Source organism: Mercenaria mercenaria, unplaced genomic scaffold (assembly GCF_021730395.1).
Source record: "Mercenaria mercenaria strain notata unplaced genomic scaffold, MADL_Memer_1 contig_3696, whole genome shotgun sequence".
Lineage (NCBI taxonomy): Eukaryota > Metazoa > Mollusca > Bivalvia > Venerida > Veneridae > Mercenaria > Mercenaria mercenaria.
In genome coordinates this window covers 29,512-55,555 of record NW_026461859.1, presented here as the reverse complement: position 1 = coordinate 55,555, position 26,044 = coordinate 29,512, and the positions used below count along the sequence as shown (strand labels likewise).

Here is a 26,044-nt window from a genome sequence, read left to right as displayed (position 1 = left end):
TCATCTACTCTTCATGATCAATCATCCTATGAAGTTTCAACATTCTGGGTCAAGTGGTTCTCTAGTTATTGATCGGAAATGGTTTTCAATGTTCAGGCCCCTGTGACCTTGACCTTTGACGGAGTGACCCCAAAATCAATAGGGGTCTTCTACTACTCCAGCAGCCCTACAACCCTATGAAGTTTGAAGGTTCTAGGTCAAATGGTTCTCCAGTTATTGCTCGGAAATGAAGTGTGATGTACGGACGGAAGGACGGACGGACGGACAGGGCAAAAACAATATGTGGGGGAGACATAATAAAGCTGCTATTGTGCAGACAAGGTCAAAATAGCTAATTTTGGCCCTTTCAGGGGCCATAACTCTGGAACCCATAATGGGATCTGGCCAGTTCAAGAAAGGAACCGTGATCTTATAGTGATACAAGTTGTGTGCAAGTTTGGTTAAAATAAAATCATAAATGAAACCACTATCGTGCAGACAAGAAATTGTTGACGGACGGACAGACGCACGGACGGACGACGGACGAAGGGTGATCACAAAAGCTCACCTTGTCACTATGTGACAGGTGAGATAAAAAGAGAAAGTGCACCAAAACTTTAACCAAGGTGGGGATGCGGAAAGACGCCGACGCCGGGGCGAGTAGGATAGCTCTCCTTATACTTCGTATAGTCGAGCTAAAAATGTATTTGTTTATACTGGGCCTAAAATCGGTATGTGGTAATTTCAAATTGGATTGTGATATTAAAAGGGATTTCTTTGCTGCAATATCAGCATCCTCATTTCCATGAATACCAACATGACTGGGAATCCAACAAAATATGATAGATTTTTTTAAAGATAGTTCATGAACCCTGAGAAGAATATTTTGAATGAATGGATTTTCCATATTTCGGTTATGAATTGACTGTAAAACAGAAAGCGAGTCGGAAAAGATAATAAATTTTTCTTTACTATTTTTTTTATATAAAATTTAGAGCTAAATCAATAGCTTTGACCTCGGCTGAAAATATTGTTGCATTATTTGGCAAACGTAATTTTGATTGATTTGAAAACTGCCTTTAGAAAGTCTGAAACAAACCCTGAAATATTCAAGTCCAATATTATGAAATCAAATCAACTTACAAGGACTATTTTGCAAATCACACAGATGGTTCAAAAGATGAATCAAAGGTTGGCTGTGCTGCTGTCAGCCTTATTCATCTGTGAAGGGAACTATAAGTTTTTCATCCAAGTATTTTTTTATGAAACACCATGAAATATCAGAAGAATAAAGGATAGATTTGGATTTTACTTTCATGTCAACACTGACCCCTGTGGCAGCCCAAAATCTGGCTGTTAATCAGCTTGAATAAACTTGTTACTAATAGGTGCAATTACAAGTGTAAAATAACTTTTGACATTTTGAACTTTTCCTTGAATTATGTTTTAACCTTATATGAGCCATGCCATGAGAAAACCAACATAGTGGGTTTGCGACCAGCAAGGATCCAGACCAGCCTGCGCATCCGCGTAGTCTGGTCAGGATCCATGCTGTTCGCTTTTAAAGTCTACTGCAATTAGAAAAACCGTTAGCGAACAGCATGGATCCTGACCAGACTGCACGGATGCGCAGGCTGGTCTGGATCCATGCTGGTCGCAAAGCCACTATGTTGGTTTTCCCATGGCACGGCTCAATTATATCTCATACATTAAATCTTTTTATGTGCAGTGTCACACTAATCAAATGTCAAAATGGTTATGTAGAAAAACTTGAACAGTTTAGTATGAAATTTAATTATTTCAATATGATGGATGTGTTCTTTTTATATTCTTGGTTGTATAAGTGAACAGCTATTTCTTTATTGAAAAATACATTTTATGAGAATTTCTAATTAATTACAATTCATCCTTCAGTAGACCACATTCAAGCGGGTCTGCAAACAAATATACAGAGACAAGCTCACTGTTTGAAACTGAGACATTTTCAAATGTAACCCACTCTTTCATTTCAATAATCACTGAAAAAACAGTAAATAAGATTTAATTTTTTTTGCCAATTCAAGTTAATATCCTCTTATGTATAAACTTACTGAGAGTGATGCAACTGCAGCATCTGTAATGCTTTCTGTGTATCATCATAGTAGAAAATTCTCTCTTCTACACCATTATACACCATACAGCTCACATCTGCATTTAGTAGTCTGTGACCTTGATAACCATGGTTACCAATGAATTCTGTAGGAACTTCATATATACCAGTGATCCCAGAAACCAACAGCCTCTCTACGTTCTCTTTCCCTAAGAAATGTAAAGTATTGTATAGAAAACAAGCTTGTTATGATTTTTTCTTTGTATATAGTGAATTATCACAGTCTCAACCAATTTGGAAGGTCTATGACATGATTATCAAAATATTTTTCACTTTTAACAAACTATGCCAAATAAAATCAAACAAAAAATCATGCAATACTTCAAAGAATAGAGTTGTGAAAAATCAAGCGGTCAGTTAAGAAAAGGGCCATAATGACACTTAAAATAGCTCACCTATGTAGGTAAAAACTTTGGTAAAGTCAACACAGAAACATTGTCTTACTGGAAAAAATAGGCCACAAAACTAGCCCGCACCAGCAGCCATGTTTTCTTTTGACAAATCAAGATGCCTTTAACAGTCTTAGTAGAGGCTAACATAATAATAAACCTTTCCATGAAATTGTTTCAAATTCTGTCAAGTATTTTAGCAGGTGCTTTAAATCTTTTATGTTTAAATGTGTTGGTGATCTTTTCTGAGGAATCAAATTAATTTAAACAGTCTAGGTAGACAGTCACCAAAGGAACTTCTATGTGGAATCCTTTTAATACTGAGCTCACCACTATTTAAGGAGGAATGTTGTTTTAATATTTTCTTTTTATAGCTCGGGTGGCAATGTCTTTTGACAACTCAGAACAACCTGCACAGTCTTGGTAAAGTATCACAAAAGAAACATATTCTGTGAAAATATTTTAAACCTGGCAAGAAGTTTCTAACAAGATCTTATATATTCCCAATGTACACATAAAGTGAAAGGTGACCACCCTGCCAGCAGCAATTTTTTTATGTTTTAAGGGCGTTTTTTTTTCTGGTTGTTTTTTTCAACAGTATTTTAGTTATGTAATGGCAGGCAGTTAACCTAACCAGTGTTCCTGGATTCTGTACCAGTACAAACCTGTTCTCCGCAAGTAACTGCCAACTTCTCCACATGAATCAGCGGTGGAGGACAAATGATTTAAAAAACACACAGACAGAAGTAAATCAATATATCTCCCACCAGTGGTGTTGGGAGACATAAACATAAAAAATAATTTCTGTTATTAGTCTGGTCAAAACTGGCAGGCCCGTACTGGAAGATATACCTTTTTTAATTACTGCTGATTTTCATCACGATTTATCAACTATCCTGCAATATTTATTCGATGTGGAAATTCTGACTGATTTCCATCACTTATTATACATAGTCTTCCTGCTTGACAGGCATGCTAATAATACCATTATCTAATAGGTTAGGTTTGAAGTGAAGAGGTCCTTTTAGTTTCTAGCAATTCTAAACAAGAGCTCGTCTAACACGAAATGCCCCCCTTGATGCATTCAGGTCTGCAAACAAATATACTGAGACAAGCTCACTGTTTGAAACTGAGACATTTTCAAATATAACCCACTCTTTCATTTCAATAATCACTGAAAAACAGTAAATAAGATTTAATTTTTTTTGCCAATCCAAGTAAATATCCTCTTATGTATAAACTTACTGAGAGTGATGCAACTGCAGCATCTGTAAAGCTTTCTGTGTATCAATAGGTCCTTTTAGTTTCTAGCAATTCTAAACGAGAGCTCGTCGAACACGATATGCCCCGCTTGATGCATTCAGTAATTGCACAAGGAACCGAAATTATATGCTTACTGTAAACGAAAGTTCTACTGTTCTTGATCAATGTGATCTTGACCATATACCTATTGACCTAAAAATCAACAGGGGTCATCTGCTGGTCATGATCAACCTCCCTATTAAGTTTCGTGATCCTAGACCCAAGCCTTCTCAAGGTAAGTTTAACTGTTCCGGGTCAATGTGACCTTGACCTTTGGCCTACTGACCTCAAAATCTATAGGGGTCATCTACTGGTCATGACGAACCTCCCTATCAATTTCATGATTCTAGGCCCAAGCGTTCTCAAGTAATTGTCTGGAAACAGTTTAAATGTTCCGGGTCACTGTAACCTTGACCTTTGACCTGCTGACCTCAAAATCAATAGGGGTCATCTGCTGGTCATGCTGAACCTCTCGATCATCTTTCATGACCCTTCGCCCAAGCGCTCTGAAGTTATCGTATAGAAACTGTTTCTGGCCAATGTGACCTGGAACTTTGGCCTAATGACCTCAAAATCAATAGGGGTCATCTGCTGGTCATGATCAATCTCCTGTCAATTTTCTTGATCATAGGCCAAAGCCTTCCTATCGCCCAGAAACCATTTTACTGTTCCTGGTCACTGTGACCTTGACCTTTGACCTACTGATCTCAAAATTAATAGGGGTCATCTGCTGGTGATGACCAACCTCCCTATCAACTTTCATGATCCTAGGCCCAAGCGTTCTTCGAGTTATCATCCCAAAACGTTTAACTGTTCCGCGTCACTGTGCCCTTGACCTTTGACATACTGACCTCAAAATCGATAGGGGTCATCTGCTGGTCACGACCAACCTCCCTATTACCTTTCATGATCCTAGGCCCAAGATTTCTTGAGTTATCATCTGGAAACTGTTTAACTGTTCAGGGTAACTGTGACCTTGACCTTTGAAATACAGATCTCAAAATTAATACAGGTCATCTACTTGTGATGACCAAACTTCCTATAAACTTTCATGATCCTAGGCCCAAGCGTTCTTGAGTTATAATCCGGAAACAGATTGGTCTACATTCCGACAGACAGACCAACATCTGCAAAACAATATACCCCTCCTTCTTCGAAGGGGGGCATAAATAAGATCAATATAATTCTCTTTCTAGAATTTTAGGACTAAGAATAACACATTTCATAGCAGTTTATGGATATCAAAAGCTAATGACAGCTTAGTGAAATTTTACAAACTTTGGCTTCTAATAAAATGATTCTTCTTTTTAATAAGATTATATAATTGTCTGAATAGCTGATGAAAATTTTTAAGTTCACTCTTTGGGTACTAACTTGAACAGTTCTGTTCTGTAACCAGCTCCATATCAACAGGACACAGACATCTGTAACCATGGTTATTGTTGCTAGGTACACACAGATGACTGCACGGTGATGTATCACAAGGATTTACTGCAAATAATGAATATTCACATCATACTGTGCTGAAAAAGGTGATCATGTCATATTTACCATGCACAGCAATGTCACTTCAGTAACTGTATCTGTATATAAAGACACCACTCTGAAAAGACTAATTAATCAAAAGACTCAAATGTTCTGACAGTTTGCCTACCAAGCAAAAAGTTTAATTAGTAATCAATGAGGTCTTTACTGAAGCAGGTATAGAATAAAGCTAAAAAGCTAACTTATATACCTTATGATTTGCAACAATTTGACAATTTCAATACTTTCCCCACCATCTAACATATTATGGAGAAGAGGGGTGTCACGATAAACCGGTATACCAGTATATTGCAATATTCTGCCAAAACAGTATTGCACCGCAATACACAACCAACATAACAGTTTTTTACAGTATTTCTTCACATTATTCTTTGTCAATTGCATTTTGTGAATTGCAGTTTGTTTTCACTGTTCATTTGACTGAAATAGGAGTTCCAAAAATTTAATCAAATAGATAAGAATTCCGAGTTGTGCAGACGCTTACAGCAGTTGATTACCGCCTGAATCTAATCTTTCTATGACAAGGATTAAATGTAAACAACATGGCAGACAAAAGTGACGGCTTTGAAATTCAATCTGTAGACAGACAAATAAAATTGTTGATGGTATTGCAATTTTCAGTTGTGCAGTGGAACCTTAAAGACAGTGGTGGGTCAACTAACTTGAAAACGCATATCGACCGTCACCGGCATCATACAAGAGTGAAACCGAAAGAAGGACCTGTTGAGCCCGAACCTTTTTAGTCAGAGGGAGAGATTTAGATTTTATTTAGTTACCAAACTGCTTTTTTTAAAGAAGAACTCATTCTGAAGTAGTGCAATATTGTACATGCATAACTTGCAGAATGTAAATGACTTTAAACAGCTATGCTCACATATACATTCCTTATAAATGTTGATTACTTTCTAATTTCTGTTTCTAGTCAAGAAACCCCCATATTTCTAGTCAAAACCTTAAGAGTGGTATTTGTTTTAGCATATGTTTACTTTCTACAACTTATTTAAAGAGTATGGAGGTGTGTAAAGGTTTTGCAGTAATAAAAGAATCTCCAGTCAAATCTACGGTTCATGAAGCACATATTGTGGTATGTATTGCAATACGGCAATAATGTATTGCAATATATCATGGTACACTTCAGGCGTATCGTGACACCCCTACTGGAGAATATGCTATCAAATATAAAAACATCATGCTTTATTAAAAACCAACCTTGCGAAGGTCTATCATACAGGACAGGATGATATAAGGATGCTGCAGTAACATTTCCTGTACCAAGTGTCATCCCCACATCACCTGTGAACTTGTTTATAAGGACTGTGCTATTTCTGGTTGTTACATAGAGGTAGTCGGCCAGCACAGATAGACTGGGAGCAGCAGATCCACACAGGTAGTCAGCCAGCACACACAGACTGGGAGCAGCAGACCCACTTCCATACAGCTGTAGGAACTGAATTATTTATATGGTGAGGTATTTACATGTATAAACATGAGAACAACTTACATTTCTATGACTGTGGTCATATAAGATTATGTCATAAATTCCACAACATTGAAGTAAAATAAACGAGTGCCAAGCATTTTTTTTTCAAGAAACACAAGCTTTAAACCTCAAAAACACTATTAAGTATCAAAAGGAACACTGGACTGATGTGGCAGTTAAAAGCACTGAGTAGCACCAACAGTGTCAACGAAATTCCAGATTTATCAGTCTGAAAGAACCAGTTTAATCAGAATAATGTAATATTTCAGGTACCTCTTCTAAAAACGTCATATAATAAGGTTTCAAAGATCTTGAGTTCTAAAGCTACACCAACATAATATTAAGGTAGTAGAGGCATAATAAGAGTACCTCCTTTTTGAAGTGTTCAATTCCTACCATAAACCCACTTCTACTGCAATTCTCAGTTGGGTGTAGGTTCAAGCCCTACTGGGACCAATTTTTTCCCCCCTTATTTTCCATTTTTTCTAGTAACTTTTTACTTTTTTCAAGTCTTATGATTGATTTATTGTACAAAAATGGAAAAAAAAAATTGACAAGCGATTTCTTGCTGTTCAAAGTGAATTTACTACTTTAACAGAAGGGGTAGAGTTACACATCTTTAAAAATATTGAGTTACATGCGGTAAAAGTTCTCTATTTTGCTTTCACTCTTTAGATTACATATTGTGGGAGAAATTTAGGTAGATTTTACGTCTGCCCCAAGGGCATTTTTGAATGAAGTAAGCAAAATTCAAAACAGAAACACAGGATTCCACCTTATTTTTTAAATGTTGAAGTTAGAATTCTGTATCATTAAATCCGTTAGACAGATAGATAGATTTATTTCAACATAAAATGTACAATTTACATGGCGACTTATAATTAAAACATACAATCAAACAATAAACAAACATGTATGAATTAATACAGACATGTCAATCAACATTATATGTTAAGGATAACACAAAAAAAGAGTTAAAATAAACTCTTATTTCCATTGTGGTCCTTAAGATATAGTATTGTATGACATAGGAAGAATAATTTATCACAGTAAAAAAATAATCACAGCAAATGCCCGAAGATAAGTTTGTATAAAAATCCTATGCTTAAAAATGATTGACTAGTATAAAAAATGACTGACTAGTAAAAAAAACACAATGCAAAAATCTATCTATAATGCAATCTAACTAAAAGTCATATTAAGCTTAAAAAATGTTCCTTAACCTTACGTTTAAATAAACGTTACTTATGGCACCCTAGATAAAATGATATTCACATTTTTATTTAGTGTTTTATAATTGTTTACCAATGATTTGATGATTATTTTATTAAAATTAATGGTAAAATGAGTTCTCTGCAAATGCTTTGTATAGTGGCCATCCCTTTGAAATTTGTCTCTACTTGAGCTAGAGGAGATACCATAAGTTATACAAAATTTATAGAAAAAAACAGCACAGTAAAAGTTGTTAAAAAATTGCAAAACAGTGTGAAACACGGTCATCTTTAAGAATATACCAAGCAAATGCCATTTTGTAAACACTGCTATTACGCCTCTACTACCTTAAGTCATATAACAATTTTCCAGCTTTTTATGTGAAGGAAGACTTCAAGTGTCCCTTTGTGCATTATTTCAGGCATAAGCTGACATCTGGGTAGAACCACCTGCCTACAAATGGCTTCCTCACACAAATCTACACCCCACAAGGGAGCTTTTGAACCCAGAGCAGTAATGGTCTGGAGGTTAGAAATCAGCAACTGTAACCATGTAACCCCCAGTAGACTTGACAAAGTGTACTTCAACCTTTGTAGAGCAAACACAAATGGTAAAACTGAAATAAGTTTATTCATTAAGTGGCAGTTGTATTACAGGTGAATTAACAAATTATGAAAAGATATCTGCATCTGTATGAGGTTACTGGATTTGTCATGTTTTACAGAATTGCTGATATACCTTTTTGTGTCCACTATTCTGTTTCAAGGACTGAATTATATAAGTACTTTCAGATCTTGCTACCCAAAATAGTGCTCCAACTGTTTCATCTAGTACCAAGTTTTGTGGCCTGTTCAGATTGTCTACAAACAATGTGGGTTGGGAACCATCCAGATCTGTGGAGTGTATGGAACCAGCCTGACCTTCAGAACCCCATTCTGACCATAGCAGCTTTCTGTAGAAATAATACATATAGAGACATGACCTTGTAACAGCTTTTTCCAAAATGAAAATTATCATAATTATGTGACAAAGTTTAATGAAACTGCTAATGTATTAAATATTCAAAAATGGACACTAAAAAGCAAAATGAATTGGTCACCTAAACACAAGCAGTAAGACTTCAGTCAGGTTAAGCTTGTAAAAATACTGGTCTGGAAAAAGTTGCAAACAGAATAATTGTTTACAGTAAAGTAAAACTCAAAGGTTTTAAAAGCTGTTTTTGAAAAACATCTGGACAAAGTCTGAAACAAAATATATTTACATTTCAATCCAAACTAGAAGGTGTTTTTTTCACAAAAATATATGTCTCCCCCACCCCATGTATACCTTTAGCTCTGGTGGCCATTTTGGCCATTTTGTGCAGCGAAGCAGAACATGTTGGCGATATGCACAACTAGGCTTGGTACTAACGACACCTGTAAAATTTTGTCGAAATCTGTCCAGCAGTTACCTGTGAAGTTGGACAAGATTTTTCTATTTTTAGCTCTGGCAGCCATTTTGTGCAGCCAAGTTGAAACTGCCAGCAACATACACAACTAGGGTTGGTACTGATCACTTCTGTGAAGTTTCGTCGAAATCAAGCCAGCAGTTTAACCTGTGAAAGCCGGACAAGATTTTTATATTTTAGACTCTGACTTCCATTTGTGCAGTGAAGCAGAATGTATCTGTGATATGTACAACCAGACTTGGTACTAATCACTCCTGTGAAGTTTCGTCAAAATCTGTCCTGCAGTTACCTGTGAAAGTCGAATTTTTAGCTCTTGCGGCCATTTTGTGCAGTGAATGGGAACGTGCCAGCGATATGCATAACTAGGCTTGGTACTGATCACTCCTTTGAATTTTTTTCAAAATCAAGCCAGCAGTTTGACCTGTAAAGCCGGACAAGATTTATCTATCTTAAGCTCTGACATCCATTTTGTGCAGTGAAACGGAATGTGTCAGCAATATGCACAACTAGGCTTGGTACTGATCACTTCTGTGAAGTTTCGTCGAAATCTGGCCAGCAGTTTGACCTGTGAAAGCCAGACAAGATTTTTAGCTCTTATGGCCATTTTGTGCATTGAAGCGGAACACACCCGAGATATGCACAACTAGGTTTGGTACTGATCACTCTTGTGAAGATTCATTAAAATCCAGCCAACAGTTTGAGCTGTGAAAGCTGGACAAGCTTTATGCAAATGAACGGCCAGACAGACGGCCAGACAAGATGGCAAAGGCAAACAATATGAGGGAGACAAAATTCAGGAATATTAAAAACAACATAAATTCTTGTTTTACATAGGCAAATTTGATGTGTAGTCTCAAATCTGCAAACCATACACTTACCTTGATTTTACATTCACCAAGACTGAATATGGACAATTTAAGTCACTGACTAATACTGCACAGTTATCTCCCTTCCATGAACACACTACAATTGTTCCTGCTGCACTGTCTACCATGTATATATTAGACGTAACCCAGTCAACTGCCACACTGGTAACATTCTCAACACCTGAATCATAAACAAATTTTGACAAATACAAAACAGTTATCCTCCTTCCTTGCAAACATTTCTGATTTTGCCTGACTCACAGTTTACCTTGTACAGAGAGCCGCTTTTACAGAATTCTTGTTAAAAATCTGTAGAAAATGTGTAATCAAATCAACAAGGTAAATTGCCACATTACTTTGTTATACAATGAACATTGTACATGTGGCCACCTGTACTGACTTTTATTAAACCACTGCTTTTACATCCTTCCCTAAATGTTCTACTGAATAAAGCCATCCCATTAAAAAACTTTTTCCACAATAAGCAGCCACATAAAACTATCCTCAGTTAGTAAAATTACCTGCAGAAGTATCTATTAAACGACAGCTTATGGAACTTCCTGCAACCCTCTAGTTGCAGTTGTATACAATTAGCCTTTCTATTAGTTGAGCAAACAACTGTCACAGTCAGTGGACTGTGAGAAGCGTTTTCCTTCATGAAACAAATCTTGAACAATATGTATCACAGTTTCAAATGTTGATGTGCATGGCATATCAACCATTTTCTGGTCTTTCTAAATTTACCAGATTTACCATGACCATTCTACTAAAAAGCTAAGATTTTGGCTGTTCCTTGTGTAATCTCTTAACAATGCCTACTGTATCTACCTAGCATCATGGGGCTAAAACTGGACACTGCCATTATCAATATATATTTGGACACATTTGAAACATTTTGGCAGCAATTTAATTTTAGTTTTTCATGCTTCTAAGTTTATAATGAAATAATCTTTGTAAAATAAAATAAGCTTGTACTTTATTCCAATATCTGTCTTCCGTATTTTTCATACATAAAAATAGCTTAAAGGACAAATTTCATTTTTTTATGGTGTTGATGCTGTTTTCCATAAATAACAAGGAATAAAAAAGACAATTTTTCTTCAGCCTTTTTGGAAAATGTCTGAAATGAATAACTTGTTACTTGTGCACAAAACAAAATACCAGTAATATAAAGACAGTGCACAAGTAACTGACAACTCCCTTACATTATACTGGTGTGTATGAAAGACTTTACTCTTGATGATAAAATCGTGTCAATAAACAGGCATTCCTGTAACTCGCACAAATATCTGTCACTTCTGTGAAAATTATACGAGTACCTTATCTGCATCAACAAAATCAACTCTGCTAATCAACCACATACTGTGTGATTATATGTCCATCTAGTCAATTCAAAAATATACAAGAGGGCCATGATGGCCCTATATCGCTCACCTGTTATCATTGCACTTGAGGACAAGAAGGTCTTCAGAAAAAATATCTAAGCCCAAAGGACAGGAACAACAAAGGGAAGAAATTTAAACAAAAAGAAAAAAAATATCTTACAAGGTATAGATATGTTAAAATACACCTAAAAATTGGAGGTACCATCCATGTTGTACCACAGAAAACTGGTCTCGTGTTTTCCGTACGGCCAATAATAAAAAAGTTACTAAAAATAAGCTATTTATAGTAACGTAAAAGGGAAGTAATTAAAAAAAAATATTGTAAGTGGACAAAAGAAGGATCTGCCAAATAAATCTGTTGACATAAATGAAATTTCAGATCAGTATCTTCAGTAGTTATGGAGATATAACGATTTTAATTTGAAATAAAGGGAGGTAATTTGACATAAAATCAGTCCATAGTTATCTACCCTGATTGGCTCAGTCCGACTAATAACAATAATGAAATTTCAAATAAGTCCTGTAAGTACTTACTGATATAAATCCATTTTGATTCCAATCAGGGGAGGTAATCAGATAAAAAATAACTCTGGAACCTACAATTGGATCTGATTTGTCATGGAATCCAAGATTTATTGTTGTTGAAGATATTTTGGAAGTTTGTATCAAATAAAACCATAAATGAAGTCTCTATATGGCTGCAAAAGCCAAAATAGCCAATTTTGGACCTTTAAGGGGCCATAACTCTTGAACCCATGATGGAATCTGGCCAGTTGAAGAAAGGAAGCAAGATCTTGTGGTGATACAAGTTGTATGCAAGTTTGGTTAAAATCAAATCATAAATGAAGCTGCTATTGTGCAGACAAGGTCAAAAACGCTAATTTTGGCCCTTTCAGGGGCCATAACTCTGGAACCCATTATAGGATCTGGCCGGTTCAAGAAAGGAACCGAGATTTTATGGTGACACAAGTTTTGTGCAAGTTTGATTAAATTCAAATCATAAATGAAGCTGCTATTGTGCAGATAATGTCAAAATAGCTAATTCTGGCCCTTTAAGGGGCCATCACTCTGGTACCCATAACGGAATCTCGCCAGTTGAAGAAAGGAACCGAGATCTTATGGTGATACAAGTTGTGTGCCAGTTTGGTTAAAATAAAATCATAAATGAAGCTGCTATTGTGCAGACAAGGTCAAAATAGCTAATTCTGGCCCTTTCAGGGGCCATAACTCTGGAACCTATAAAGGAATCTCGCCAGTTCAAGAAAGGAACCAAGATCTTATGGTGATATAAGTTGTGTGCCAGTTTGGTAAAAATCAAATCATAAATGAAGCTGCTATTGTGCAGACAAGGTCAAAATAGCTAATTTTGGCCCTATCAGGGGCCATAACTCTGGAACCCATAATGGGATCTGGCCAGTTCAAGAAAGGAACCGTGATCTTATGGTGATACAAGTTGTGTGCAAGTTTGGTTAAAATAAAATCATAAATGAAACCACTATCGTGCAGACAAGAAATTGTTGACGGACGGACGGACGACGGACAAAGGGTGATCACAAAAGCTCACCTTGTCACTATGTGACAGGTGAGCTAAAAATAATCGCATAATATTATGTTTTACTCAAAATTCCCTATTGGCTTGTAGAACTTTAATTATATGGAAGAATGTGAACTGACGACCTCCAAACTAAACAACTGTCTTGGTCAAAAATAAAATTGCTTATTTTGAAAGTAACCCCGCTTGAAACCAAGTAAAATCCTCACAAGAGAATATTTTCTTCAGTTCCCATGCAGTTTTGAGGGATTGTGATGGATGAGAATTTTGTCAAAGTACCGTAGTGTTAACCCCAAATACCTGTATCAATGGTGGCTAGGGGTTCTCTCTGGTTATTACTACCATCAAGCTTTGTTCTGTACACAACTTTTCCATTGTTTGCTGCAATCAACACACTGTTAAATGGACCAAAACCTGCTCAATATATAATATCTAATTCAAGAAAAATCAATCATATAGCAAAGAAGAAAGATTACACTTAATTGATAAAATTCAAATTTTGGACTGGCTTAGTTGCCGCATCTGAAAATGAGCATGGTGGTGACTGTGGTATTGTGTGATCAGGTTGAAGTATTTAACAGACTAGAGACTGTACCCTGCAGGTGAAGGGAGACACACCTGAGCCAAACCACACAAAAAGCTGTCTCACAAGAAAAGAAATCCAAAGAAATTGCACAAAAGTTACATTCTTAAAACTACACTAAACTTAAAGCAAGTCCTGTTCAGTATTTATCAATGTTGATGGTCTACAATTTACAACTAGAATTAAACTTTAAACATTAAATTTGCTATGCAGAATTATTCACTGATGAAAGTTTTATTCACCTTTATCACCTTACATATTCATAAGTTTACACCCATGGCTGCTATGTTAACAAAACAAAGACCCTATTAGGTTCATGTCCAAATTTTAGAACTGAAATTTCCTTGAAAACAGGCTCTGATCAAAATAATAACAGACAAAATCAGTGAAGTAGCGTGACTTTTTTATATAATTATATGAACTATCTGTGGAGTATACCTATAGCGGTGATCTGACTATCTGGCAACTGTGTCAATGTCTCAACATCCTCTGTCTCTGTATAATAAACACTGACCTCCTTACCGGACACCAGCACTAACAGTGGCTCCTCTCCTGTAATATACAAGAACAACATTACAAGCACTTATCCACAGGAGTATTTATTATATAAATAAACAACAAAAATGTGCAAAGTTGATGCCACTCATCTACAAGGCAATATTTTCTTAACAAAAGGGCCATGATGGCCCTATACATCCTAACCAGAGTTGATCTGGCCTACTGACCTAATTTTTGACCCCACATGACCAAGAGTTGAATTGACCTAAAGATCATCAAGACAAACAAGTTGACTAAATTTCATAAAGGTTCGGTTACAACTGTGGCCTCTAGAGTGGCCACTCATATTACTTGGAGTCATCAGGTAATTATAAATAAACAGTCTTGGAAATAGGATTAGATAAATTTTCAAGCATTTTTTCCTATATAACTTATATAATAACTAAGTGACCCCAGGGCTTGGCCTCTTTTAACCCTAGGGGCATAATTTGAACAATTTTGGTAGCAGACTACTAGGCAATGCATCATACCAAATATCAAAAGCCTATGTCCTGTGGTTTTAGACAAGATGATTTTTGAAGTTTTTTTCCTATATAAGTCTATATAATACTTGGGACCCCCAGGGCAGGGCCTCTTTTCACCCCAGGGGTACATTTTGAACAATTTTGGTTAAGGACCATAAGACAATGCTACAAACCAAATATCAAAGGCACAAGTCTTGTGGTTTCAATCAAGAAGATTTTTAAACTTTTTTTCCAAAATAAGTGTATATAAAACTTGGGACCCCCGGGGCGGGGCCATATTTGACCCTAGGGGGATAATTTGAACAAGCTTGGTAGAGGACCACTCATTGCTTCACACCAGATATCAAAGCCCTAGGCCCTGTGGTATGGACAAGAAGATTTTTCCTTTTGGTTGCCATGGCAACCAGAGTTCTGCATGGAATTCAATTCTTTGAACAATTTTGAAAGGGGGCCACCCAAGGATCATTCTTGTGAAGTTTAGTGTAATTCTGCCAAGTGGTTTTCAAGACGATTTTTTTAGAAACTGTTGACAGACACATGACTGACGACGCACGACAGACATTGAGCGGTCACAAAAGCTCACCATGAGCCTTTGGCTCAGGTTTGCTAAAAACAACATATATCCTAAATTGCAGGTGATTAGGATAGAATTTTAATGTATAATTTATCATTATGTTGTTTTTTTTGTTAGCTATAACATGATAAATATTAAATGTATATTTTTAAGAAGATACTCATTATGTCTGTCAAAATGGTTGCAAAAACATAGATTCCTATTATAAACATTTTCAATTATTAGAGGTATATATTAACAGTAAGAAAATCTGCACATTTTTTTTTTTTTTGTGGAGGTGGTTGGATTTAACGTCGCACCGACACATGATAGGTCATATGGCGACTTTCCAGCTTTTACTGGTGGAGGAAGACCCCAGGTGCCCTCCGTGCATTATTTCATCACGAGCGGGCACCTGGGTAGAACCACTGACCTTCCGTAAGCCAGCTGGATGGCTTCCTCACATGAAGAATTCAACGCCCCGAGTGAGGCTCGAACCCACATCGATGAGGGGCAAGTGATTTGAAGTCGGCAACTTTAACCACTCGGCCACGGAGGCCCATTTGTGGGGGTGGGGTGGGGCGGGGCGGGGTAGACATAGTGTCTACAAATCTTGGACTAGCTGACAACCTTTAATTTCAAACCCTGTAGTCTGTAGAATTTACATACAGCTGCAATTTTCTCCTCAACTACTCACTGGTATATAAGCATCATACCTGTAACAACGCATGTCCTGTTGTCATCTGTCAGCACATATCCAGTTATACAAGAACATGTACGCTGTTCTGTATTATCTGTACACAGCTGACTGCACACTGGTCCTCCTGTCGTACCCTCTCTACATCCATCCTCTACTCCCAACTTTCCTGATACTGAAATTTTACCATAGTATAAATGAAAACACATTAATCAAACTTTAATACGAACAATAACCAGATGTCCACCAGCCAGCTGTCAAAAGGACTTATGTTTATGATACTATCTGGCAGCAACAGAACTGAGTGTGGCAAACATTTCTGCCAAGTTATTTAAGAACATTTCCATCCATGGCTAAGTTACAGCCCAGACAAGAGAAAATGCATTGACCTTTTACTAAGTGTGATTTGACTTTTCAACTACTTACTTCTGACAGACTGTTTCACTGAGGTAAACAATTGTGCTAAGTTATTTAAGAAATCCTCAATCCATGGCTGAGTTACAGCCCGGACAAGGAAAACTGCACCAAGTTTCGACCTTTGACCTCTTTGTATGACTTTGACTTTTGAGCAGGGGTCTGGGAGCTGCACATGACACTTTGTCCCATTGCGGCAAACATTTATGCCAAATAAAACAAGAGGGCCAAAATGGCCCTAGGTCGCTCACCTAAGAAGCACTCCGTAACAGTGTAAAACATGTTTGACCTAGTGATTTCATGGAAACAAATATTCTGACCAATTTTCATTAAGATTGGACCAAAAAATTGGTCTCTTGCGATAAAACAAGCATTTTCTTAGACATGACCTAGTTTTTGACCCTAGATGACCCATGTTCAAACTCGACCTAGATTTTATCAAGGCAATCATTCTGACCAAAATTCATGAAGATCAATTGAAAAATACAGCCTCTATCACATACACACGTTTTTTCTTTGATTTGACCAAGTGACCTAGTTTTTGACCTCAGATGACCCATATTCAAATTCGACCTAGATTTCATTAAGGCAATCATCCTGACCAAATTTCATAAAAATCAATTGAAAAAAACAGTCTCTATCGCATACACAAGATTTTTCTTTAATTTGACCTGGTGACCTAGTTTTTGACCTCAGATAATCCATATTCAAAATCGACCTAGATTTCATCAAGGCAATCACTCTGACCAAATTTCATGAAGATCAATTGAAAAATACATCCTCTAAATATTGCATACACAATGTTTTTCTTCGATTTGACCTAGTGACCTAGTTTTTGACCCCAGATGACCCATTTTCGAACTTGGTCTAAATTTTATCAAGGTAATCATTCTGACCAAAATTCATGAAGATCAATTGAAAAATACATTCTCTATCACATACACAAGGTTTTTCCTTGATTTGACCTAGTGACCTAGTTTTTGATCCGAGATGACCCATTTTCAAACTCGGCCTAGATTTCATCAAGGTAATCATTCTGACCAAAATTCATGAAGATCAATTGAAAAATACCGCCTCTATCGCATACACAAGGTTTTTCTTTGATTTGACCTAGTTTTTGACCTGAGATGACCCATTTTCAAACTCGGCCTAGATATCATCAAGGCAATCATTCTGACCAATATTCATGAAGATCAATTGAAAAATACAGCCTCTATCGCATACACAAGGTTTTTCTTTGATTTGACCTAGTGACCTAGTTTTTGACCCGAGATGACCCATTTTCGAACTCGGCCTAGATTTCATCAAGGTTATCATTCTGATCAGTATTCATGAAGATTAATTGAAAAATACAGCCTCTATCGCATACACAAGCTAAATGTTGACAGACAGACGACAGACGACGGACGCCGGACATTGAGCGATCAGAAAAACTCACCTGAGCATTGCTCAGGTGAGCTAAAAAAGATTGCCTAATGCATGGCAACATTACAGCCTGGACAAGCTCTAAAATGACCTTTGAACCCCCAAGTCTGACTTTAACCTTTGAGATAGGGATCCGAGGTTTGCTCATGACACCCTGTCTCATAGAGGTGAACATTTACCTTTGACCTTGAGCTGAGAACTTGGCATTGAGCTGACATGGCTGACTCATAAGTTCTGCACATCATCTTGATTAGGTGATTACTTGACCCCAGTTTCATGTAAAGCCTTCAAGGGGTTAAGAAGACACAGAGCTGACACAAAATGGGAAGGCTCAAACCTTTGACCTAGAGTTAAGACCTTGACCTGAGATGTCTGACTCATAAGTTCTGCATATCGAGGTGATAATTTTACACAAATTTCATGGAAATCCTTCAAGGGATTAAGGCAATACATAGGACACATAATGTTACAGACAGACGGAGACCATTCCTATAAACCCCCACCACTTGTGGCAGGGGATTCACTTAAATATTTGATGATCGCTACTCTAACATCTGCTCAATTCTGTTGCAGTACTGCATTATGATCGCATTAGCTGCATGCTCGATAGTCAAGAACAGGATTCCATGCCGTTTTTAATAGTCTTTAAAATAGATGCTGTCTGTTAAATATCTTTTTTTTTGGTGAATTGCAGAACAAGTACAAATAATAAATAGCAGAGCTAGTGAAAATAAATTCTTGGCATCTGGTCTTGCATGAAGAGTTGCTTTCAAAGAATTTGTCGAGCCCTGGACAATCTGTATGTTTTATCACACATTTTTCCTAACTGTCAAGGTCCTGGTCCCATTCTCAAAAATTAAAGATGATTGTAAATAAGACTGTCTCATGTCCCTATGTTAGTTCTGTCATATTTCTAATAATTATGTTTTCCTCATTACAGTGGAGTAACTCAGTGACTTTTAAAAAAATTTTCATGTACGAGTCCCAGGACTTTCTTGGCTACAAATAAACGAGTGACCCCAATAGCTCATCCTGAGCTTCTCTTAGTTGAACAAGACTAGGACAGATTTCAATATTAATGCACTGTGTAATCCTTTTTAATACCCTTGATAAACATATCAAAATAAAACAGAAATGACTGAAACTGAGTTCAAAATCCAGTGATTTGATTTAGAAACATAATTATGTAACTCAGGTTACTCCAGTAAACTCTGTCGCCGACTCTGATATGCTAGGCTATGCATCCTTATTGGTACTGAAAAAAAACCTGACAGTGTTTGTTGCGTAGTGATAGTAGGTTTATAGGCCACTTTCAACAGCCTTGCTGTTGGGTTAACCCTTTAGCGACATGGTTAGAGTGTTCGTCTACGGATCACGAGGACTGTGGTTCGAGCCCCAGAAAGGACCTTGGTATTTTCTCTTCCTGGATTTACTCTGATTGTGTCAAATTTAAGTGTTTGACGGACTCATGAAGTGGGCATAGAGGGTCATTCTGGAGAGCTGGTGAGCTCTGAAAAAGTAAAGGGGGAGAAATGTAGTGATAGTAGGTTTATAGGCCATTTCCAACAGCCTTGCTCTTTGGTTAACTCTTTAGAAACGTGGTTAGAGTGTCCACCTATGGATCACGAGCACAGGGGTTCGAGCCCTAGTAGGGTTCTTGGTATTTTCTCTCCAAGGTTTACTTTAGTTGTTTTGCCTTGATTTTTGGCTTTTTCCTCAGAGGCATTTTGTTTTTGTAATGTTTGTTTACACCATATAGTGATTTACCGCAGAAATAAATTAGGGCTGTAAAGATTGGTTAGAACTGATATGAGAACCAATCAGAAGCGACATTATAAAATTACTATCCAGTGCGAGCATAAAAAAGTCTGCGGCAAATATACCAACTCCCGAAACAAGCATAATCTGACTTTTTTGTTAAAAATTCAATGCATCCTGTGGATGCAAATTAAATGAAAATGTGCGTCCATGGAAATGATTATGCTCTAGGACACACATGCAGGTAAAAAATCACACTATAACTCCAACAGGTTCATAATTTCTATTTCTATTTTTATTTCTCCTGGCCCCAAACATGCATGGTTTAGCCATCAGATAAAAAATGTGCTATTTAGAGTCTTAAAATTAAGTTATGAAATGTTCGCAATATATTCATGAAAATTATCATGTTGCATGCTGCCAGCTAGCTAGATAATTTGAAAAAAATAGAGCTCTATGCACGATTCACACCTTTCCAACACAATGTACCATTCACACCTTCCTTCAATTTCAATACAATTAAGTGGTTACCTTTCAAATACTTACCATAACTTCAAATAACTGGTTTCCTTCAAAACACTAGGAAATATGATCAATTATCTCACTCTTCAGTTACTAAGCATAACGTAACGTCGCGAAATCAGATTGCAAAATTAATTTCTTTTCACGGTCAACATTTTTGACATAAAATCAATAAATCAAAACGTACACAATTCTCTCTGTCAACATGTCTTGAAGTATCTAGATCTTGACAATGAACTCCACGGCGAAGAGATTCTCAAAACACACGAACTGAAAACTTTCTTTCTTCGATTCTGCCGCTGAAAAACTGTTTCTTACGAACAAAATAATTAAAATATCGTTAGCGGCTACTGCAGCTGCTTACCATTAGAAAATAGATGCATCAGTTGCAGACAGAATACAAATGTTAGCTGTACAAAATTCATGTCTGCCTGTCCTGTATGTTTCCGACATAAACACTGTGTGTAACCTAGCAGGCTAATCCTTTAAATAGAATGTGGCACGTAATTCACGTGCAAATACGATTGTCATATTCCTACTGGAAAGTCGCAGATCTGTACCTTATACAAAACACACTTTCCTACAGATTTTGTTAAGATATCCAAAATTTATATTTTGTAAAATAACTTGAGCTACAAAAGAAACTAGTTTCCTTGAGATAGACGTGTTTTGTAGTTTGTTGTTTGTTTAAAAAAAAAACATAGCAATGTCCGCAGTTATCGACACCTTAAGCATTAGCATAGGATAACTGATTGTTTACTTATGATAATCTTAGTTGAAACCGATTTTCAGCTTTATTAATTATTCATCCGCAGCAGCATCAGAATAGCCCATATACAACAGCTGTAACGCAATACGAATATAAGAGAACCACACATACAAAAAGTCGTGGAGGCAGTTACCGACACCATTCGGCAGTTATGGACACCCTTACATTTTTTAAAATAAAAAATCAAATAAGTATGTTGACAAGCGATGAGTAAGCTAAGAGATGAAGAGAAGTCAGATGAAATGCTTTTAAATTATAAATAAAAATGATAAGAAGTTGCTAGACGTTTAAGACTTTCCATCATTTTGGCTAGAGCTAGATTGTATATTGGCCGTGTGTATAAGGCAGACACTTTTGCCTTGATGTTATAGCCTACATGTGTGCAAGTAGACCTAGACTAGCTCTAAACTTAGTTTACAGTTAATAGAACTTTTTAAAAGCCAATAAAGGACGAAACGCAACAATGTTCAACGTCTAGAATATACAACCGTAGAGGATATACAAGAGGTTACCAAGCACCTTGATTTCGTAGCATTGTAAGCAGGGTTAAATTTTCGTACACAGTTACATGTCTGTAAACTTAGCCAAATTATGGTCCTACTATTTTAGTAATAGCAATAGTTTATATCAGAGTCTAGATAATTTAGGCAACCGAAAATGTTTGTCAGTTCATTACACTGACAAACAGACAGAAACATTAATGAACAGACGGACAGACAAAATCCCCGCCACTTCTTCTAAGAAAATAGGTCGAGTGCTCAGTAGCACTTATGTTTCGTTGTTTCGTATAAAGAAAGCTCTAAAAGTCTCATTAAAATAGGGCTATTATAACAGTAGCTCAATCTGGGATGTTGTATTCGAGTGCTCGAGTGGATTTTTGCCAGACAGGATCTCACGAGGTGCGCGAGCACCGAGAGTGATCCGACCTTGCAACCTCCACAAGAGCCAACTACAAATTCCCAGATCTAGCTACTATTATGATGACCCTTTTATTATATGCCTCCACCTGTTTTGTTACTGAATGAAATCGATATTAAAATGGAACTTAGTGAGGTTTTTTATGTATGCTATGTATAGAACTGTGTCAGGTCATGCATGTTAATGAAACTAGTCCGGCAGCATACAATACAAAAGGTACAATACGGATTTTTTTCTGCCTGTTCATATTTACTTGTGAAAAACAAGCCTATTTTTTTTTACAGAATTTATATATGTATATAATAAAGATCTATTCTGTTCTGAAAGAAGCATAAAATATCTAAATCGACAGGTAAGGAAAACAATCTAGGCTATGAATTATCTAATGGGGTCGAAAACTGCCGACACAATGTTTTTATGTCGGCAGACACCCATTCTTTTCTGTGTCCTTGGCATCTTGGTAATATTTTCCTCCATAATTGTTGTCAGGGACGTCTTTCATATCCGTCCTCGTGTTGCACACGCGAAAATAACCAAATTTTGAAAAGCAATTTCAAGGGAAACAACACTATTCACCTTACGACTTGCAATAACTCTTCCAAATAATGTTGAAGGAGATACGTCCTGTCAGTAAGAACAATATCTTGATGTAAAACGATAGTGCGCAGGAGTTTCACTTGGACTCACAGACATTTAGGAAGAGTTTGTGACGTCATAGAAATGTCACAGAAAATCTTAAAGACTGTGGCACTCTTACAATTAGGGTGTCGATAACTGACGACTGTCGGTTCTATGCGCAGTGTAACATGCAAAAAAATGTTTGCAGTTGAAAATACATCCAAAGGGCCTGCATACCATAGGACACATTTTCAGACTTAGGGAGATAAGGAACAAATATAAAATTATCAAAATTAAAACTGTGGGTTCGCTCTGCATTGAAAATATTTTGTAACTGCTTATAACTACTTAATAAATGTTGATTTTTAAATTGCGTCTATTTTTATCGAATACTAGGTCCTGTATACACTATGTACCTTATACTAGTACACGTGATGCATTGGTGCATTGGTGCATCTATAGTAGAGTGAGGACGACCAGAGTTCGAATCCAGAAATTTTTTATATCTCTTATTCATTTACTTTTTGTTCCTATTCATTTGAAATCAAGCACCTATAGTTTTGGTTTAGGTGGCAATATTTCTAAAACTAGTACTTTCGATCGGAGTTACAAACGGCAAATGCTATATCGCTCTTTACGTATGTACATGAATGTCGGAATATATATCATAGCTTCTGTTTGCTTACTGGATAGATCTTTTAAACATTTCAATATATAGACAGATAAGAATTTTAAAATACATACATGTCTCGATGGAAGTCGTTTCAATACCATTAATTTTTTTATATAAAGTCCATATTTCATAATCATGTATTATTCATGCTACCTTATACTATTACACGTGATGACATATTCAGCTTAGAACTATATTATAGTCCGATCAATTCGTAACAGAAAATGCCAAAATACTTCAGAAAATGGGAAAAGCACCAAAATTGGCACAGCTTTTCATTAAAGCATAAAAAATATTTTTTTCATGGGACCCATTTGATATCTGTCAAGATGGCCGATACGGTGGCCATTTTCCAAAATGGCCGCCAAAACTCAATATTTATCTTACAAGATTCTAATGAAGGTCATTATATTTACATTCATCCCCAAAATGCACCAAATATAATGTATATGATAAAATAAATCCTAAATTTGCATCAAATGTAAAAATAACAATTCAAATGATATTAATTTCTTTCTGTTTCCATGGTAACGGCTAAAATCTAGCTTGTAAAACTCAGTTTAATATTATCATTGTGTTTTTTTCATATATTAAAGGATGTTTTGTTTTACTATGTGTAATTTATATTATTTTACTGGCATTCCCTCCACAGCAGCATATTGAAACATTATTTTTTTCCCCCCACCAGTGTTTAGCCAGAGGGGGCTTATGGGTTGCCCCCATATGCATGTCAAAACGTCAGCCATGAAAAGTGTGATACTGCAATAGCTTTAAATCTACAGCAGATTTTTTCATGATACGTGGTACATGGATAGATGGCGATGTGGAGATTGCCAATGTCATTTAAATTTGTTCATATGGCAACAAATGTTGTTGCTATTGCAACAAATAGTGCACAAATATAACAAAATGTGTCATCCTGCATTTCTTCAAAAGTAGGAGAGAGTGTTTCTCGAGAAGTTGTACATAGATAGGGGGTAAAATTAAAACATGCTTGTTGTTAATTTTCTCCTTTTGTACATCATTTTGTCCGTCGGTATGTCCGTCCATCATTCGCAAATGGCGGGTTCTTCAATAACTTCAAATGTTCTTTATGAAACCTTGTTTATAGATGGTAGGTAATATGGAGAATGTGAAGGTCAGTTGATTGAGTTTCTATATAAAATTGTAGTTCCTATGACACCAAGTACGACAACTATCCCTTTTGGTTTGGGACTTCGAAATGCAAGAATGCATTATAGCGACGGGCTAGTAGGATCAAATGAAACAACGTTCCTTATCATGCACCCGCAGTCACAATATCTGCATAATAAATTAATCACATAATCATTGATTATGTAACGCTAACTGTGTAACAAAGAAGAGTAAGGCTGAAAATATTAAAATTGCTTTCACGGACAACACTTAGTAACTATTTTGTGAAATATATTACTCAGCACAGTGAGCTGAAATCTGAAATAAGGTACATGTCAGATACTCGTTTCAGTACACACAAGCACGAGATTGTCGACAACTTGCATAAGGCAGTGCAGAGCATTTCAGCAGTTTTGACAAATTACATCTTCCTTGATAGCCTTTATCTAGGTTGCAAATGCATCTGAGGAGCTATTGGTATGAGACTCAGGTACCTGAGGCAAAAACTACCAGAAAGGTTCCAATTTATCAAAGATACCTCTGGTCAGCCTTATATATCTTGACTTGGAATCTTAGGAAAGTGATAGAACACCTGACCCCTTTATGTGCCCGACCTAATGGGCAACCTTTTTTAGTATGTTCAAGAGGTGTAGCAGACAATGCAGGAATGCACACTATAACGCTTATCTTTGTGTGAACAGATGGTTGATCAGCTACTTAAAATGTTTTGTTGTAAAGAAGAGTATCGAAAGCCTCCATCTATACCACAGAAATATTATATGAACAGTTTGTTTGTAGGAAGGAGTAGAAAATCCATTTAAAAGCTTGATTCGTAGGTAAGTGCGAGCTGTACTGGTTAGTTATGTTTGACAAAACAGTGTTATTCTTACATTGGACTGCTTATTATAATAACTGGTAGCGGCATAGCCTTACAAATGGTAAATAGATAATATGTGTTGTCTTAAAACTAGTAAATTGGTATTAAAATTATGTTTCGAATACATGTGCTCATTAGATAAATCATCAAGTACTCACAATTAAATATGTCCTTATCTAATATATTTTAGGTTCAGTAAAATGTCATGCAGACATGGATATTAGAGCACAGTTTTTGTAGAAATGATAGATTCTGCTCCTAATTTAAACCCCCCATCACACTCATCCACGTTCCCACTACGTCCTTAAAACTGGCAAGACTTAGTAAGAACTTGTACAATTATGGTCTCCACGAGTGTGGAGGACGCGGTCGAACTTTGGACATCTTCAAAACAAACGTAGTGAGGACGTGGACGAATCAGGAAGCAGGAAGAACTTGATAAAGACGTAGTAATGATGTAACTAAAACCTTGTAGGACCTAGTACAAGCGTGACGCGGACGGGAAAGACTGCATGGCGTGCTCATTGCGCTGTCACTTGGTTGTCATTGCGTTCTTGCTACGTCAATGGAGTTCTAACTACGACCTCGCCACACTTGTGTGCTATGACCATGGCACGTCCGTGCCACGTCATTAGGTTATCAATGCGTTCTTTCGGTGCTTAAAATGTCTATGTCACGTTTGCAGCAGGTTCTCACCGTGTCTGTTTCAGATTCTGGGAATTGAGTATGAATACTGGATCAAATTCCCCATCATTTCCTTTTCAACCAGCAATGG

The 26,044-nt window shown here is 36.6% G+C and overlaps 1 protein-coding gene across 1 annotated transcript; it reads right to left on the bottom strand.

The window, feature by feature from the left end:
• Positions 1-2,050: 2,050 nt before the first annotated feature.
• Positions 2,051-20,771, bottom strand: LOC128553307 (putative vitellogenin receptor). The gene is made up of 9 exons (XM_053534439.1): positions 20,645-20,771; positions 16,181-16,336; positions 14,328-14,441; positions 13,607-13,720; positions 10,382-10,550; positions 8,795-9,008; positions 6,574-6,811; positions 5,194-5,310; positions 2,051-2,277 (listed from the first exon to the last, which is right to left on the bottom strand). Exons 1-9 carry the CDS (start codon positions 20,703-20,705, stop codon positions 2,066-2,068), a joined length of 1,395 nt encoding a protein of 464 aa, XP_053390414.1. The 5' UTR covers positions 20,706-20,771; the 3' UTR covers positions 2,051-2,065.
• Between the last annotated feature and the right edge of the window lie 5,273 nt (positions 20,772-26,044).

What these genes read in the sequence shown, in the direction of transcription:
- LOC128553307 (XM_053534439.1), bottom strand. Translation starts at nt 20,705, where the DNA reads ATGAATTTTGTACAGCTAACATTTGTATTCTGTCTGCAACTGATGCAT. An exon ending in GATGCATCTATTTTCTAATG is followed by an intron (nt 16,337 to 20,644) that starts GTAAGCAGCTGC and finishes GTAAAATTTCAG; the next exon opens with TATCAGGAAAGTTGGGAGTA. An exon ending in TAGTCAGATCACCGCTATAG is followed by an intron (nt 13,721 to 14,327) that starts GTATACTCCACA and finishes TATATTGAGCAG; the next exon opens with GTTTTGGTCCATTTAACAGT.